General features: G+C 41.7%; 1 protein-coding gene across 2 annotated transcripts in view; it reads left to right on the top strand.

Moving 5' to 3' along the window:
• LOC142651931 (ubiquitin-conjugating enzyme E2 E2) overlaps positions 1 to 13237 on the top strand; it is a 200020-nt gene that overhangs the window by 156882 nt on the left and 29901 nt on the right. For both annotated transcript variants that reach the window (XM_075827207.1, XM_075827206.1), the window contains exon 4: positions 4947 to 5079. In XM_075827207.1, the coding sequence (XP_075683322.1) occupies positions 4947 to 5079 (133 nt within the window). The remainder of the gene's footprint in view (positions 1 to 4946; positions 5080 to 13237) is intronic.

Below are 13237 nucleotides of genomic sequence, written 5' to 3'. Positions count from 1 at the left end.
TCAATAATCATTCTATTCATTAGGCAGCCTAAGACTCATTAAGCCATTTACGAGGAAGCAGTTCTGTCAGAGGTCCGATTGCTTAGAATACATAGACAAGGGGTCTCAAGCACGCGGGCCGCATGCGGCCCCTGAGGCTGTCACCCGCGGGACACAGAGCCGCTATTATCGGCTCTGCTCCGAGACTCTGTGGAATTCCCTGACATCGCTGTCCACATATGGATAGTGTTGTCAGGGTCTTCCCCAGAGTGGAGTCTCTGGCAGAGCGCTAGTACAGGGTCTGCTCAGAGACTCTGTGGAATTCCCTGACATAGCTGTCCACATATGGACAGTGTTGTCAGGGTCTTCCCCAGAGCGGAGTCCCGGCAGAGCGCTAGTACAGGCTCTGCTCAGGGACTCTGTGGAATTCGCTGACATCGCTGTCCACATATGGACAGTGTTGTCAGGGTCTTCCCCAGAGCGGAGTCCCGGCAGAGCGCTAGTACAGGCTCTGCTCCGGGACTCTGTGGAATTCCCTGACATCTCTGTCCACATATGTCTAGGGCTTCCCCAGAGCTGGACAGTGATGTCAGAAGCACAGCTGGAGTCCCAGGCAGAGTGCTAGAAGCGGCTCTGCTCCGGGACTCCAGCTCTGGGCAAGCCCCTGACATCACTGTCCATATATGGCACTGTGGCAGCCTCTACAGAGGGCACTGTGGCTCCATCTACAGAGGGCACTGTGGCTCCATCTACAGAGGGCACTGTGGCTCCATCTACAGAGGGCACTGTGGCTCCATCTATAGAGGGCACTGTGGCATTATCTATGGGTGGGTGTGTGGCAGTATCTACAGAGGGCACTGTGGCATTATCTAGGGGTGTGTGGCATTATCTACCGAGGGCACTGTGGCATTATCTACAGAGGGCACTGTGGCATTATCTACAGAGGGCACTGTGGCATTATCTACAGAGGGCACTGTGGCAGTATCTACAGAGGGCACTGTGGCAGTATCTACAGAGGGCACTGTGGCAGTATCTACAGAGGGCACTGTGGCAGTATCTACAGAGGGCACTGTGGCATTATCTATGGGTGGGTGTGTGGCAGTGTCTACAGAGGACACTGGCAGTATCTACAGAGGGCACTGTGGCATTATCTATGGGTGGGTGTGTGGCAGTACCTACAGAGGACACTGGCATTATCTACAGAGGGCACTGTGGCGTATCTACAGAGGACTCTGTGGCACTATCTTAAAAGGGCCTGGCCAATCTTGACATTTGTGTGGCTGCCAACTGAGCCGCCGGAGTGCATTTAGCGACACTTAAAGGGAATGTGTTGCCAGAAAAACATGTTTGTTTTTTTTTAATTAAACATTTAGTGTGTAGGTGATTAAACATTGTTCAAATTTTTTTTATTTTTTTCACGAGTCAGGAAATATTATAAATTAGATTCTAATTTATAATATTTCCCATTGCTGGTCACTAGATGGAGCTATTCCCAAAATTGCAGCATTGCAAAATTGGGTAAAAAGCCCTCGCTCTAGTGAGCTCTCAGCATCCCCCCCCCCTCCTTTATCCTGGCTAGTGCCGGGATAAACGAGGGGTTTGAACGGTCTAACCTCCTACACTGTGTGTCGCCGTTTTTTGAGCTAACACACAGTGTAGTAGGTTTACATACAGTAGTAAACGTACACAAACACGAACATACATAGAAATCTCTTACCTGCTCCTGCCGCCGCGGCTCCCTCCGGCCCGTCCGCTCCGTCTGCTGCCGCTGGTCCAAGTGCACAAGTCCGGAAGCCGCGACCGGAAGTAGTAATCTTACTGTCTGGCCGCGACTTCCGGTCCACAGGAAAATGGCGCCGGACGGCGCGCATTTCAAATTGGACTGTGTGGGAGCGGCGCATGCGCAGTTCCCACACAGACGGCGTACACAGAAGTGGATGGGACGGGACCCGTTCGCAGTCCCTATGGGACTGTGGCTGCCGTATTCCATGTCTGTATGTGTCGTTAATCGACACATACAGAAATGGAACAAAAAATGGCAGCCCCCATAGGGAAGAAAAAGTGTAAAAATAAGAAAAAGTAAAACACAAACACACAAATAAATATAAACGTTTTTAATAAAGCACTAACATCTTTAACATATTAAAAAAAAAATTGTGATGACACTGTTCCTTTAAACTGGAAAACTGGATTGTTGAAATACTGCCCGTCAACTTCTAATTTTTTCTATATGTGGCCCACTTACCCGGCCGAGTTTGAGACCCCTGACATAGACTGAAGCTGTGAAGAGGTAAGCTACTGACTGCAGGTTTCATTAGAGGCTGAAGAACATCACTGCTGCCAAGATCTTGTTTTTAACTCAATTCCAACTTTAGATTTGATATATGACTATATATTGTATGTTACAGTGTAATCTAACATACTAGTAATGTGACACATGGTTAAAAACTGCATACCGTTTTTACCACAAATTACTATAGCCTTTTTAATGCATTTTTGGCAGCATGGATTATACAGGTGAAACACGTATGTTTCTCCTGTAAGGGTGCCCATACAAGATGCGTCCGAGCCGCGCTAATTGCAGCACAACCGAATACCTCGCAGGTAAAACTGGATGAGGTTTACTGCAAATTACCACAGTTTGTGCTTCACCTTTACTTGCAGCAAACTTGCGCCCGCACGACGACAACTGCAACCCAGCCACACCGTGTACGAGCACCCTTAAAGCTGGGTGGCCAAATATTGCATCTTAATTGTGCTGAAACCACATGTGGTTTTGGAATGCAATTTTTCGAGTGCTTCACACTATTGGTATGTGAGAATACACCCTAAATACGGAAAATACTATTATACAAGTTCTTATAACTAAGAATTTATCCAAAGTTTCCTATACAAATCAAATAATTACAGGCTGGAAGATATTTTGGCCAGGGACTGTAGACCCAATGGCTACCTTGGTAGTCAGCTTGCATCACCATGGATTTCAATGATGACAGATCCAGTGCAAATGGTTTATGTTTGTCACCGTTGTGTAAGGGTTTTGACAGAATGAATAGTGCAGTCGACTACGGTATTGATTCCGTCAAAACGTCGGAACCCTTGACAAACGGAAACCATTTGCACCGGATCCGTCACCATTGAAATAAATAGTGATGCAAATGTAAACCTATTCTTTCCGCTTGTTTCAGTTTGGATTCCGTTTATGGGTTCCCCTGACAGAAAGCGCAGATGGAACCAATGAACGGAACCCCGACGCAGATGTGAATGAAGCCTTATCCTTATGAAGATGAGTGGTTAGTTGTCCTTTATCATGGGGTAGGAAAACATCCTTTAGGTATTCACCTTCCCCATAATAGCCTATAGGTACTGAGCAGTACACAAATTGTTTGTTTTTATTATTATTATCAGGCATGTACGTCTGACATTCTACCCAAATGTGGTGTGAACAGAGCCTAACAGGTCATTAGTGTAACGTTTAATGTCCATCGTTGGGTATTTTATAATATTTGGTTATGGTATTTTACTTTAACGATCTCTTTTTTTAACTTATTATAGTTTTGGATGTGCAGAAATTTGAAGGAAATAATTTGGACTTTTGGCTTTTTTAAACATAAAGCCAAGTGTTCAGAATCAGATTTTTTTTAGGTAAAGAAGTTGTATTGTTTGAAGTTTATTTACAACTCTGCAGGGCATAGCACAGGAAATATGATGGTGTCAGACTGAGAATTCCCAGAGGGGTTAACCTTGTAAGAGAAATGTGCTGACACCAATACAGTCTCAGAGATGTCTGCACTGTATTCAGCGTTTCATACAAGTCTAATATATTTACCAACGATAAGGGAATGATGGAGCAAATGCCACCGAATATTGACTCTGATTATAGACGTGTATGTGTGGACAGTGTAACTAGTAATTCATAGCACATACCGCTTAAAAAAAACAAAACAGGAAAGCCACCAAGAGTGGAAATCCTGAGATTGAATTACGGTAAATAATAAAATTGAATGCATATTTAAAATTTAGTCTCACATCTAGGAATCCATAGACAGACGGCCCTGGTAGGAGAAACATTTCCTTCAGGAGATCTTAATTTTTTAAGCTTTCTCTAAAAGAGAACGGTTTGTGTCTTTTCCCCATTTCAGTACCTATTCTATATCAGAATATTCTTTACAGCAACATACACATAGAGGGGTTTGGTTTTTTTTCCAACAATTGGTGCTGTAGAATCTTGCTTTTTCCAAATGTGAAATTCGTTGGAAATTATTATGGGAAAGTGATGACAGACACCGGCAGAATTTTTTTTTCCAACATATCTGCAAAATTTGATGGAAGGAACAGATTTCTATTGCTGCAAAGGTTTGTCTTTATTTGTATCTTAAAGTGTAATTCCACTTTGGAATATACTTGTCCTTATTTTTGGAGAATTGTTTAAAACGAATACCAATATAGTTTTTAGGTCAATATCCTCACCTGATGAGTAACAAAGCAGCTTCTACTGTTTTCATTGTAACCCGCACCCTCAGGGTATTCTTACATTTCTTTTACCCGCGTTTTTGTTGTCCATTCCAAATATACAACTGGCGCCAGTTTTTTTAATACGTTAATACAGGCTATTCTATGCAGAAGCAGTGCCTCGTCTGCTCATCTTCTTTGGTGCACTCCTTGTCAGTACAGACAGAGATATATTGTAAGAAATCCTATTGTAAATGTTTAGATGCTAACCATGTCTCTTGTCTGAGATATCCATTTTTCTTCACAAAAATACAAAGGTTTATACTTGGTATTTTTAAGAACTGTAAATGACTAGGTTCTTGTAGTGTGTGCCAGAAAACCATTAAAGGGGTTGTCGTGTGTGGGTGGTTTTAGAGTTAAATTTATTATCAACATGACGTCACCTAGAGACTAAATGCTTTAAACATTTACACATCCCACTTAATAGAACATTGTGTTTTTTTGTCTTTTTGTAGCGCTGGACCCAAAGGAGATAACATTTATGAATGGAGATCAACTATACTAGGTCCTCCTGGTTCTGTATATGAAGGGGGTGTTTTCTTCTTAGATATCACATTCTCACCAGACTACCCATTTAAACCACCAAAGGTAAGTGATTCTTCTTCACATCACCAATTATCATAAATTATTTACCTAGTGTATATTATTAGCATCACTGTCACTTAGCTATAAAGGGAATTAATTGTAATATAATCTGTAATCTATTTGTTAATCAGTGAATCTCGGAGAAGATATTGTGCATGATAGGCTAAATCCGGCCATACACATGAAATAGATGTCGGCCTACCTTTGCCGACTCCACCTTAAACATTCCCACTCGGCCAAATGTGTATTTAATTTAAATGGAGAAAGGGAAATAAGTTTGTAGCTTCTCATCCTTCTTTAGTGAGTAAAAATTATCCATGAACAATGGAACCATGTTTATATAAATGCATACCTCCCAACTTTCAAGTATCTCAAAGAGGGACATTTTTTTTTCCTCTTAAGCCAAGCCCCACCCCGCCCATATACACCAAGTTCAGCCCACACAGTATCATGCTCCCATAGTGCCTCTTCACAATATAATGCCCCTATAGCTCCCCCCACACATTATAATGCTCCATAGTGCTTCCCACACCGTATAATGCCAAAAAGTTTCCCCCGCACAGTACGATCCCCCGATAGATACACCCATACAGTATAAAGCTAACACAGATGCCCCATACAATATAATGCCCACACAAATTCTCCCATACAGCATAATGCTCCCATAGCTGCCCCCATACAGTACAAATGCCCCAATATCTGCCCCCATACAGTACGATGCCCCAATAGCTGCCCCCATAAAGTATGATGCCCACACAGATGCACCCATACAGTATGGTGCCCACTCAGATGCCCCCATACAGTATAATGCCCCCATAGTGGCCCCCATTCAGTATAATGCCCACACGGATGCCCCATACAGTATAATACCCATACAGCTGCCCCATACAGTATAATGCCCCATAGCTCCCCCATACAGTATAATGCCCCATAGCTGCCCCATACAGTATAATGCCCCATACAGCATAATGTCCCCATAGCTGCCCACATACAGTATAATGCCCCACAGCTGCCCAATACAGTATAATGCCCCCACAGCTGCCCAATACAGTATAATGCCCCCACAACTGCATCCATACAGTATAATGCCACCTTAGCTGCTGCCATACAGTATGTTGCCTTAGCTGCACCCTATACAGTGTGTCACAGTCCCCATGTAAATAGTGCCACACATAGTGCCCACGTAGATAGTGCCCATATAGTGCTACAGTGCCGATGTAAATAGTCTCCCACCACCTGTAGATAGCGCAACCCTCCATTTCCCCACAGATAGCACCATTGGGGCTCCTTCTAGGTGCGGAATCCCCAGCTAGGGCTGGGCCGGTGATTCCGCTCTAGGAGGGCAACGCTCTTGCAGGGGATTGCACTCCAGGAGTAGTCCCTGATGACACTGACCATATATGTATAGTGACACCAGGGGCTTCTCCAGTGGCGGAACACCGGCCAGAGCGTCGGCAATGTGCTTGCCGGGGATTCCACTCCTGGAGGAGGCATTGACGCCACTGTCCATATATGAAAAGTGACGTCAAGGGCTTTCCCAAAACAGGAGTCCCCGGCCAGAGAGCTTGCTTTGCTCTGGCCAGGAACTCCATAGTTGAAAGCCTGAAATCAATGTCCATATATGGACAATGCTTCCCCGGGCTCCGCGCTTAAAGTAGCGCTGTGCCTGGGAAATCCTCAACGAGTGGAGGAGCTCCCTCTTCTCCTCCGTTCTGTAATAATGCTGATGCAGGGAGCTGACAGTTCCTTGCTTCAGCAATGTATTCAACTGTATCTGCATCCTGAGGACGCAGATACAGTTGACATCGGGGCGGGACACCGCCCAGAATCTGGGATGGTTGGGAGGTATGTCAATGTTCAACCTAAGATTGCACATACGGTTACTGGTGTTCTAAAGAATCCAAGGCCCTGGGAGAGGAACAACATATTACTATCATGTTCTGCACACGGAGATGAGCTATGAATCAGATTATGAACTTTCCATGATGTCAGAATCAGCAGTATTACAAGTAGGAAGAGAAGCTCACACTTTGGAGTTGTGTGCAGGGACAGGATTGTTGTTCTCTACTAATGTTATTAGCTTTGGCTCTGGAATGTGCTTAGTCTGGTTTTATAGTTTGCTACTTATCAGCAGTATAATTTTCTTGTGTCGATAGAATCTCGCAGTGAGAAATGAACATTGAAAATAAAATTACTTTACACAATGAACTGAAAGAACAATTAAGACGGTTCACATCTGTTTCCTTACCTACCTCTGACGTATACATCTGGAAATACTCCCAACAAATATGTGGAACGTATGGCCCCAACATACGCAGCCCTACGCTATACAGTTTTTATTTGCATGATCCCCTTATTGAAATTTGTGATCCACTGCCCTTTCTAATTAAGTTAAAGAAGTCTCTTATTCATGTAAACTATTTTAGGTATAAAATAAATAGATGTATTGGTTCATAAAAGCATTGTATTATTGTGCCTGTGTAACTATTCCCTTTCTTCACAATAACGAAACATTTTTGGAACTGTCATATTCTGCTTTAGAAGATAATGTAATACCTTTATACACTTTGCATATATTGAGGCCAAGCTATATTTCGGCTGCCAGACCATATTTTAGAAACGAGACTCTTTTTATTTTGAGTTTAAATAGACTATTCCCTGTGGTAGACGCTTATTCGTAATATCACATGCTGTATTTTGGCAGTATGTAAACTAAAAAACACTTTATTTTAGCTTGCTGTGGTTTAGTACGTGTTATGGCGTTTATGAGCAGCACGTTTTACACATATGCCTCCGGCTTAAAGCGGATCTGTCCACTTAATAGGCTGCTCTATGTAAGGAAAGCATATTTCAGCTACAGGTCCGTATTACTATTAGCCAAAATGGCACAAAAGCCAAGCTTTTGCTCTAATTTTGTACTAAGTTTAATTTATTTAATGTATTTCTCCATTCATACACATAGTTTCTTTCAAAATTTTGCTGGTTGCCCTTGGAAACAGACAGCAGTTTAGTTCTATTCCTATGTGTGATGTAAGAGCTGTGTTTTAACAGTGTTTCTATCCCACAATGCACTGCTCTCTGGCTACTAGAAACCTATTAAATGTAACTTTACAGACAAATGAAAAGGAAAACATGTAACTCAAAATTGGTACAGGAAGTAAAGGTGGTTTTACACATTGAGATTTTCTGCCCGGTAAACAAGCGCTGATCGGCAATACAGCATGTCAATCGGAGCTCGTTTGCTCCATTTAAACAGAGCAATGATCGGAATGTCGGAACAAACGATCGTTCATCCCCATACATTTGCATCTTGTCGGCAGCACATCCCCTGTTTACACGGGGAGATGTGCTGCAGACAGGTGACCATTTTTTGGGGCTGCATAAAATATACGATCAGTCGACACACGAGCATTTGCTCATTCATCAGTTCATTGCTGCCATGTTTACATAGAGCAATGATCGGGAGTGAGTGCTCGTACCAGATCATTGGCCCATTAAAAAACATGCTGATAGTTTGCTTCCTATGAAAGAGGACCTATTGTGGGTGTCTGAGGTAGGCATATTTGGATTGTTAGCACCGTTGGAGACAGGAAATGTGAATGATATACAAGACCTGAATATTTTTGCCATATATAAGCAATAGAAAATAAAATACCTTATAATGTTATGATACTTGTTATGTACATTTCAACTTTGAAATGTTGAAACTTGTTGAATCAAAGACCTTATTTTATGAAATCCCATTTACACAGTGTGTGCTTTTAATATCAGGAGAGCCAAAAAAACAAAAATGGCTTTTGACGCCATTTTATTTCACATATAGAATTGATTATTTCTTTCCTCCAGTAAAAGTGGAGTGGGAGAGAAGATTATTTCAAATTAAAACACTGCAATAGTTGCAGGGAAAAAAATTAACAAAAATCGCAATTGTGACCAAAGCCTAATATTGACAATCCGCTTATAGATTGGCATTGATTATAAAGTCAGCACGTACAGTGAAGGAAATAAGTATTTGATCCCTTGCTGATTTTATAAGTTTGCCCACTGTCAAAGACATGAACAGTCTAGAATTTTTAGGCTAGGTTAATTTTACCAGTGAGAGATAGATTATATATTTAAAAAAAAAAAAAGAAAATCACATTGTCAACATTATATATATTTATTTGCATTGTGCACAGAGAAATAAGTATTTGATCCCTTTGGCAAACAAAACTTAATACTTGGTGGCAAAACCCTTGTTGGCAAGCACAGCAGTCAGACGGTTTTTTGTAGTTGATGATGAGGTTTGCACACGTTAGATGGAATTTTGGCCCACTCCTCTTTGCAGATCATATGTAAATCATTAAGATTTCGAGGCTGTCACTTCGCAACTCGGATCTTCAGCTCCCTCCATAAGTTTTCGATGGGATTAAGGTCTGGAGACTGGCTAGGCCACTCCATGACCTTAATGTGCTTCTTTTTGAGCCACTCCTTTGTTGCCTTGGCTGTATGTTTCGGGTCATTGTCGTGCTGGAAGACCCAGCCACGAGCCATTTTTAATGTCCTGATGGAGGGAAGGAGGTTGTCACTCAGGATTTGACGGTACATGGCTCCATCCATTCTCCCATTGATGCGGTGAAGTAGTCCTGTGCCATTAGCAGAGAAACACCCCCAAAACATAATGTTTCCACCTCCATGCTTGACAGTGGGGACGGTGTTTTTTGGGTAATAGGCATCATTTCTCTTCCTCCAAACACGGCGAGTTGAGTTAATGCCAAAGAGCTCAATTTTAGTCTCATCTGACCACAGCACCTTCTCCCAATCACTCTCAGAATCATACAGGTGTTCATTTGCAAACTTCAGACGGGCCTCTACATGTGCCTTCTTGAGCAGGGGGACCTTGCGGGCACTGCAGGATTTTAATCCATTACGGCGTAATGTGTTACCAATGGTTTTCTTGGTGACTGTGGTCCCAGCTGCCTTGAGATCATTAACAAGTTCCCCCCGTGTAGTTTTCGGCTGAGCTCTCACCTTCCTCAGGATCAAGGATACCCCACGAGGTGAGATTTTGCATGGAGCCCCAGATCGATGTCGATTGACAGTCATTTTGTATGTCTTCCATTTTCTTACTATTGCACCAACAGTTGTCTCCTTCTCACCCAGCGTCTTACTTATGGTTTTGTAGCCCATTCCAGCCTTGTGCAGGTCTATGATCTTGTCCCTGACATCCTTAGAAAGCTCTTTGGTCTTGCCCATGTTGTAGAGGTTAGAGTCAGACTGATTAATTGAGTCTGTGGACAGGAGTCTTTTATACAGGTGACCATTTAAGATAGCTGTTTTTAATGCAGGCACCAAGTTGATTTGGAGCGTGTAACTGGTCTGGAGGAGGCTGAACTCTTAATGGTTGGTAGGGGATCAAATACTTATTTCTCTGTGCACAATGCAAATAAATATATATAATTTTGACTATGTGATTTTCTGTTTTTTTTTAAATATAATTTATCTCTCACTGGTAAAATTAACCTAGCCTAAAAATTCTAGACTGTTCATGTCTTTGACAGTGGGCAAACTTACAAAATCAGCAAGGGATCAAATACTTATTTCCTTCACTGTATAGCACATTTTAGGGCTGTGTTCACATCATATTTGTGAACTAATGGGGTTCATATGGGCGATATATGCATCTGTAGGCCTTTACACATCAACATCGCAGTCTTCTTTTGAAAATGTTTATCAGGCAGAACTTCCGACATATAACTCTCAGTGGAAGGCTCAAGCGTGATGTGAACAGAGCCTAATAAGTATTTATCTCATTTTTGTCACTATTATTAATTTTTTAGTTAGATACTATGCATTATAAAAAAAAATCTCCCGTTTATAGCTGCAGGATTTTTGTGAGAATAAAGTTCTAGGACTCATTCAGATGGGTTCTATGGTAAGCTAAATTTGGTTCACTTGAACTTCGTGGAGTCCCGTTCTTGCACTATTCTTTCTGGTATTTTTGGCAGAATCTGCAACGGAGGCCCCTAATGGAGCTTTCAACGCAGATGTGAACAGACCCTTTTTGATAGTTTCTACTTCGCAATAGCAGGTTTGTTTCTACATTGCAAAGATTAAAAACAAATTAAGAAATATGCAAGGAGTGCAACAATGTCATGAGTATACAATATATTACAAATATACTAGATTTGACATCCGCTGACTACTTAGCCAATGTTAATTATACCTGGAGCTTCACTTGACTTGAGATAAAGTATTTTTGCTGGGCCATATTATTATATTATTTTTTTCATCTCATTTAAATGGTATCGCTACTTGAATTGTCCTTGTAAAATGTTATTCGGGTGAACTCTCAGCTGCCGGCAGAATGTACAAGTCATTAAAATCTTAGGAAAAACAGCGACCTGATGCGGCTGTGGGGAGACCCCACTGTTCAACTAATAACACAACTGAGATTGTGTTAACGTAGGCACAAAATTCTCTTTGGTATTGAGCCGTGGGTTTCAAGTTCCCAGCACTGTGCACTGGATTATTAGGGTTGATTCAAGGAAACCATTAGGTGAAGAAGCATCCAAAAGCCTTTTTCTACATAACTCTCAAAAAAAAGTATTAAGTATATCAGCAGCAATTCTTAAAGAGACTGTATACTTTGCTTGCATTTAACTGGAAAGTACATTTGGGAGGAGCATTACGAGGAGTGGCTTGTCCGTCAGATTCCCTCAGCCAATCAGCATCTCTAGGAATGTTTTCAGGAATGCTGACACGGCTACACACATTGCTCCTCCTCCTTATTGTCCCTTTTAGTTGGATGCAGGCACAGAAGAAGCTGGCCATGATGACCACTACAAGTGTGAGCCTTTTCCTAGACAGCAATCCAAACACTGTGGTGCTGTCTACATGGCAAGCTTAGCAATAGCAAAGATTCTTGCACCGTTAAAATCCGTTGACGCAGCCGCTTTCACAATTATTTAGCCCTTTTTTTTATGAAGAATAGGAGAGCTTTTCAAATACTTGTTTTTTAAAAAAAAAACAACTTTCAGCATGTGACATCTAAGCTGTTGGAGGGGGGGCAGTGGTTTTCATGGCAGCCTGGGGGCCAAATGAAGGCCCCCATGTCTGCCATCTTTTGAGCCTATATACATTAAGCCCTGTAAGGGTATGTGCACACGATAACTGCAATTACATCTGAAAATACGGAGCTGTTTTCAAGGGAACACAGCCCCTGATTTTCAGACGTTTTTTGAGCAACTCGCGTTTTTCGCGGCGTTTTTCACGTCCGTTTTTGGAGCTGTTTTCATTGGAGTCTATGAGAAAACGGCTCCAAAAACATCCCAAGAAGTGTCCTGCACTTCTTTTGATGAGGCTGTAATTTTACGTGCCGTATTTTGACAGCGACGCGTAAAATGACAGGTCGTCGGCACAGTACATCGGCAAACCCATTGAAAGTAATGGGCAAATGTCTGCCGACGTATTGGAGGAGTTTTTTCAGACGTAATTCGAGGCGTGAAACGCCTCCATTACGTCTGAAAATAGGTCATGTGAACCCAGCCTAAAAATCACGATTTACTGCAATACATAAGTATTGCAGTATATTGTGCGAGCGATCGCTGGTTCAAGTCCCCTAGGGGGACTAATGAAAAAAGTAAAGACGGTTAAATAAAAAGGTGGGTTTTTTTTGTATAAAAAAACAAAAAACTTTTCTTTTTTTTTCCCCCAAGAGTAATGCAAACAAAAACATAATTGGTATTGCTGCATTCGTAGAAGTCTGAACTATTACACAATAAAATTATTTAACCTGCACGGCGAACGCCGTAAAAAATTTACAGAATGGCTGGTTTTTGGTCCTTTCATTTCCCACAATAAAATTTATAAAAAGTAATCAGAAAGTCAAATGTACCCCCCAAAATGGTACCAATAAAATCTACAGCTCGTCCTGCAAAAACAAACACACCACTGAATCGACTGAAAAATTAAGAAGTTATGGCTCTCAGAATATGGCGACACCAATTTTTTTTATTTTTAATAGTGTTTTCTTTTTATAAAATCATAAAAGATAAAAAAAACAATATAAAATTGGTATTGCCGTAATCGTATTGACCAGCAGAGTAAAGTTAACATGTTTTTTTTTACCAAACGATTAATATGGTACAATAAATTGTGCCGTGAAAAACTACAACTAGTC

The sequence above is a fragment of the Rhinoderma darwinii genome, chromosome 5 (genome assembly GCF_050947455.1).
Source record: "Rhinoderma darwinii isolate aRhiDar2 chromosome 5, aRhiDar2.hap1, whole genome shotgun sequence".
Taxonomy (NCBI): Eukaryota; Metazoa; Chordata; class Amphibia; order Anura; family Rhinodermatidae; genus Rhinoderma; species Rhinoderma darwinii.
This window is presented reverse-complemented; position numbering and strand designations above follow the sequence as displayed.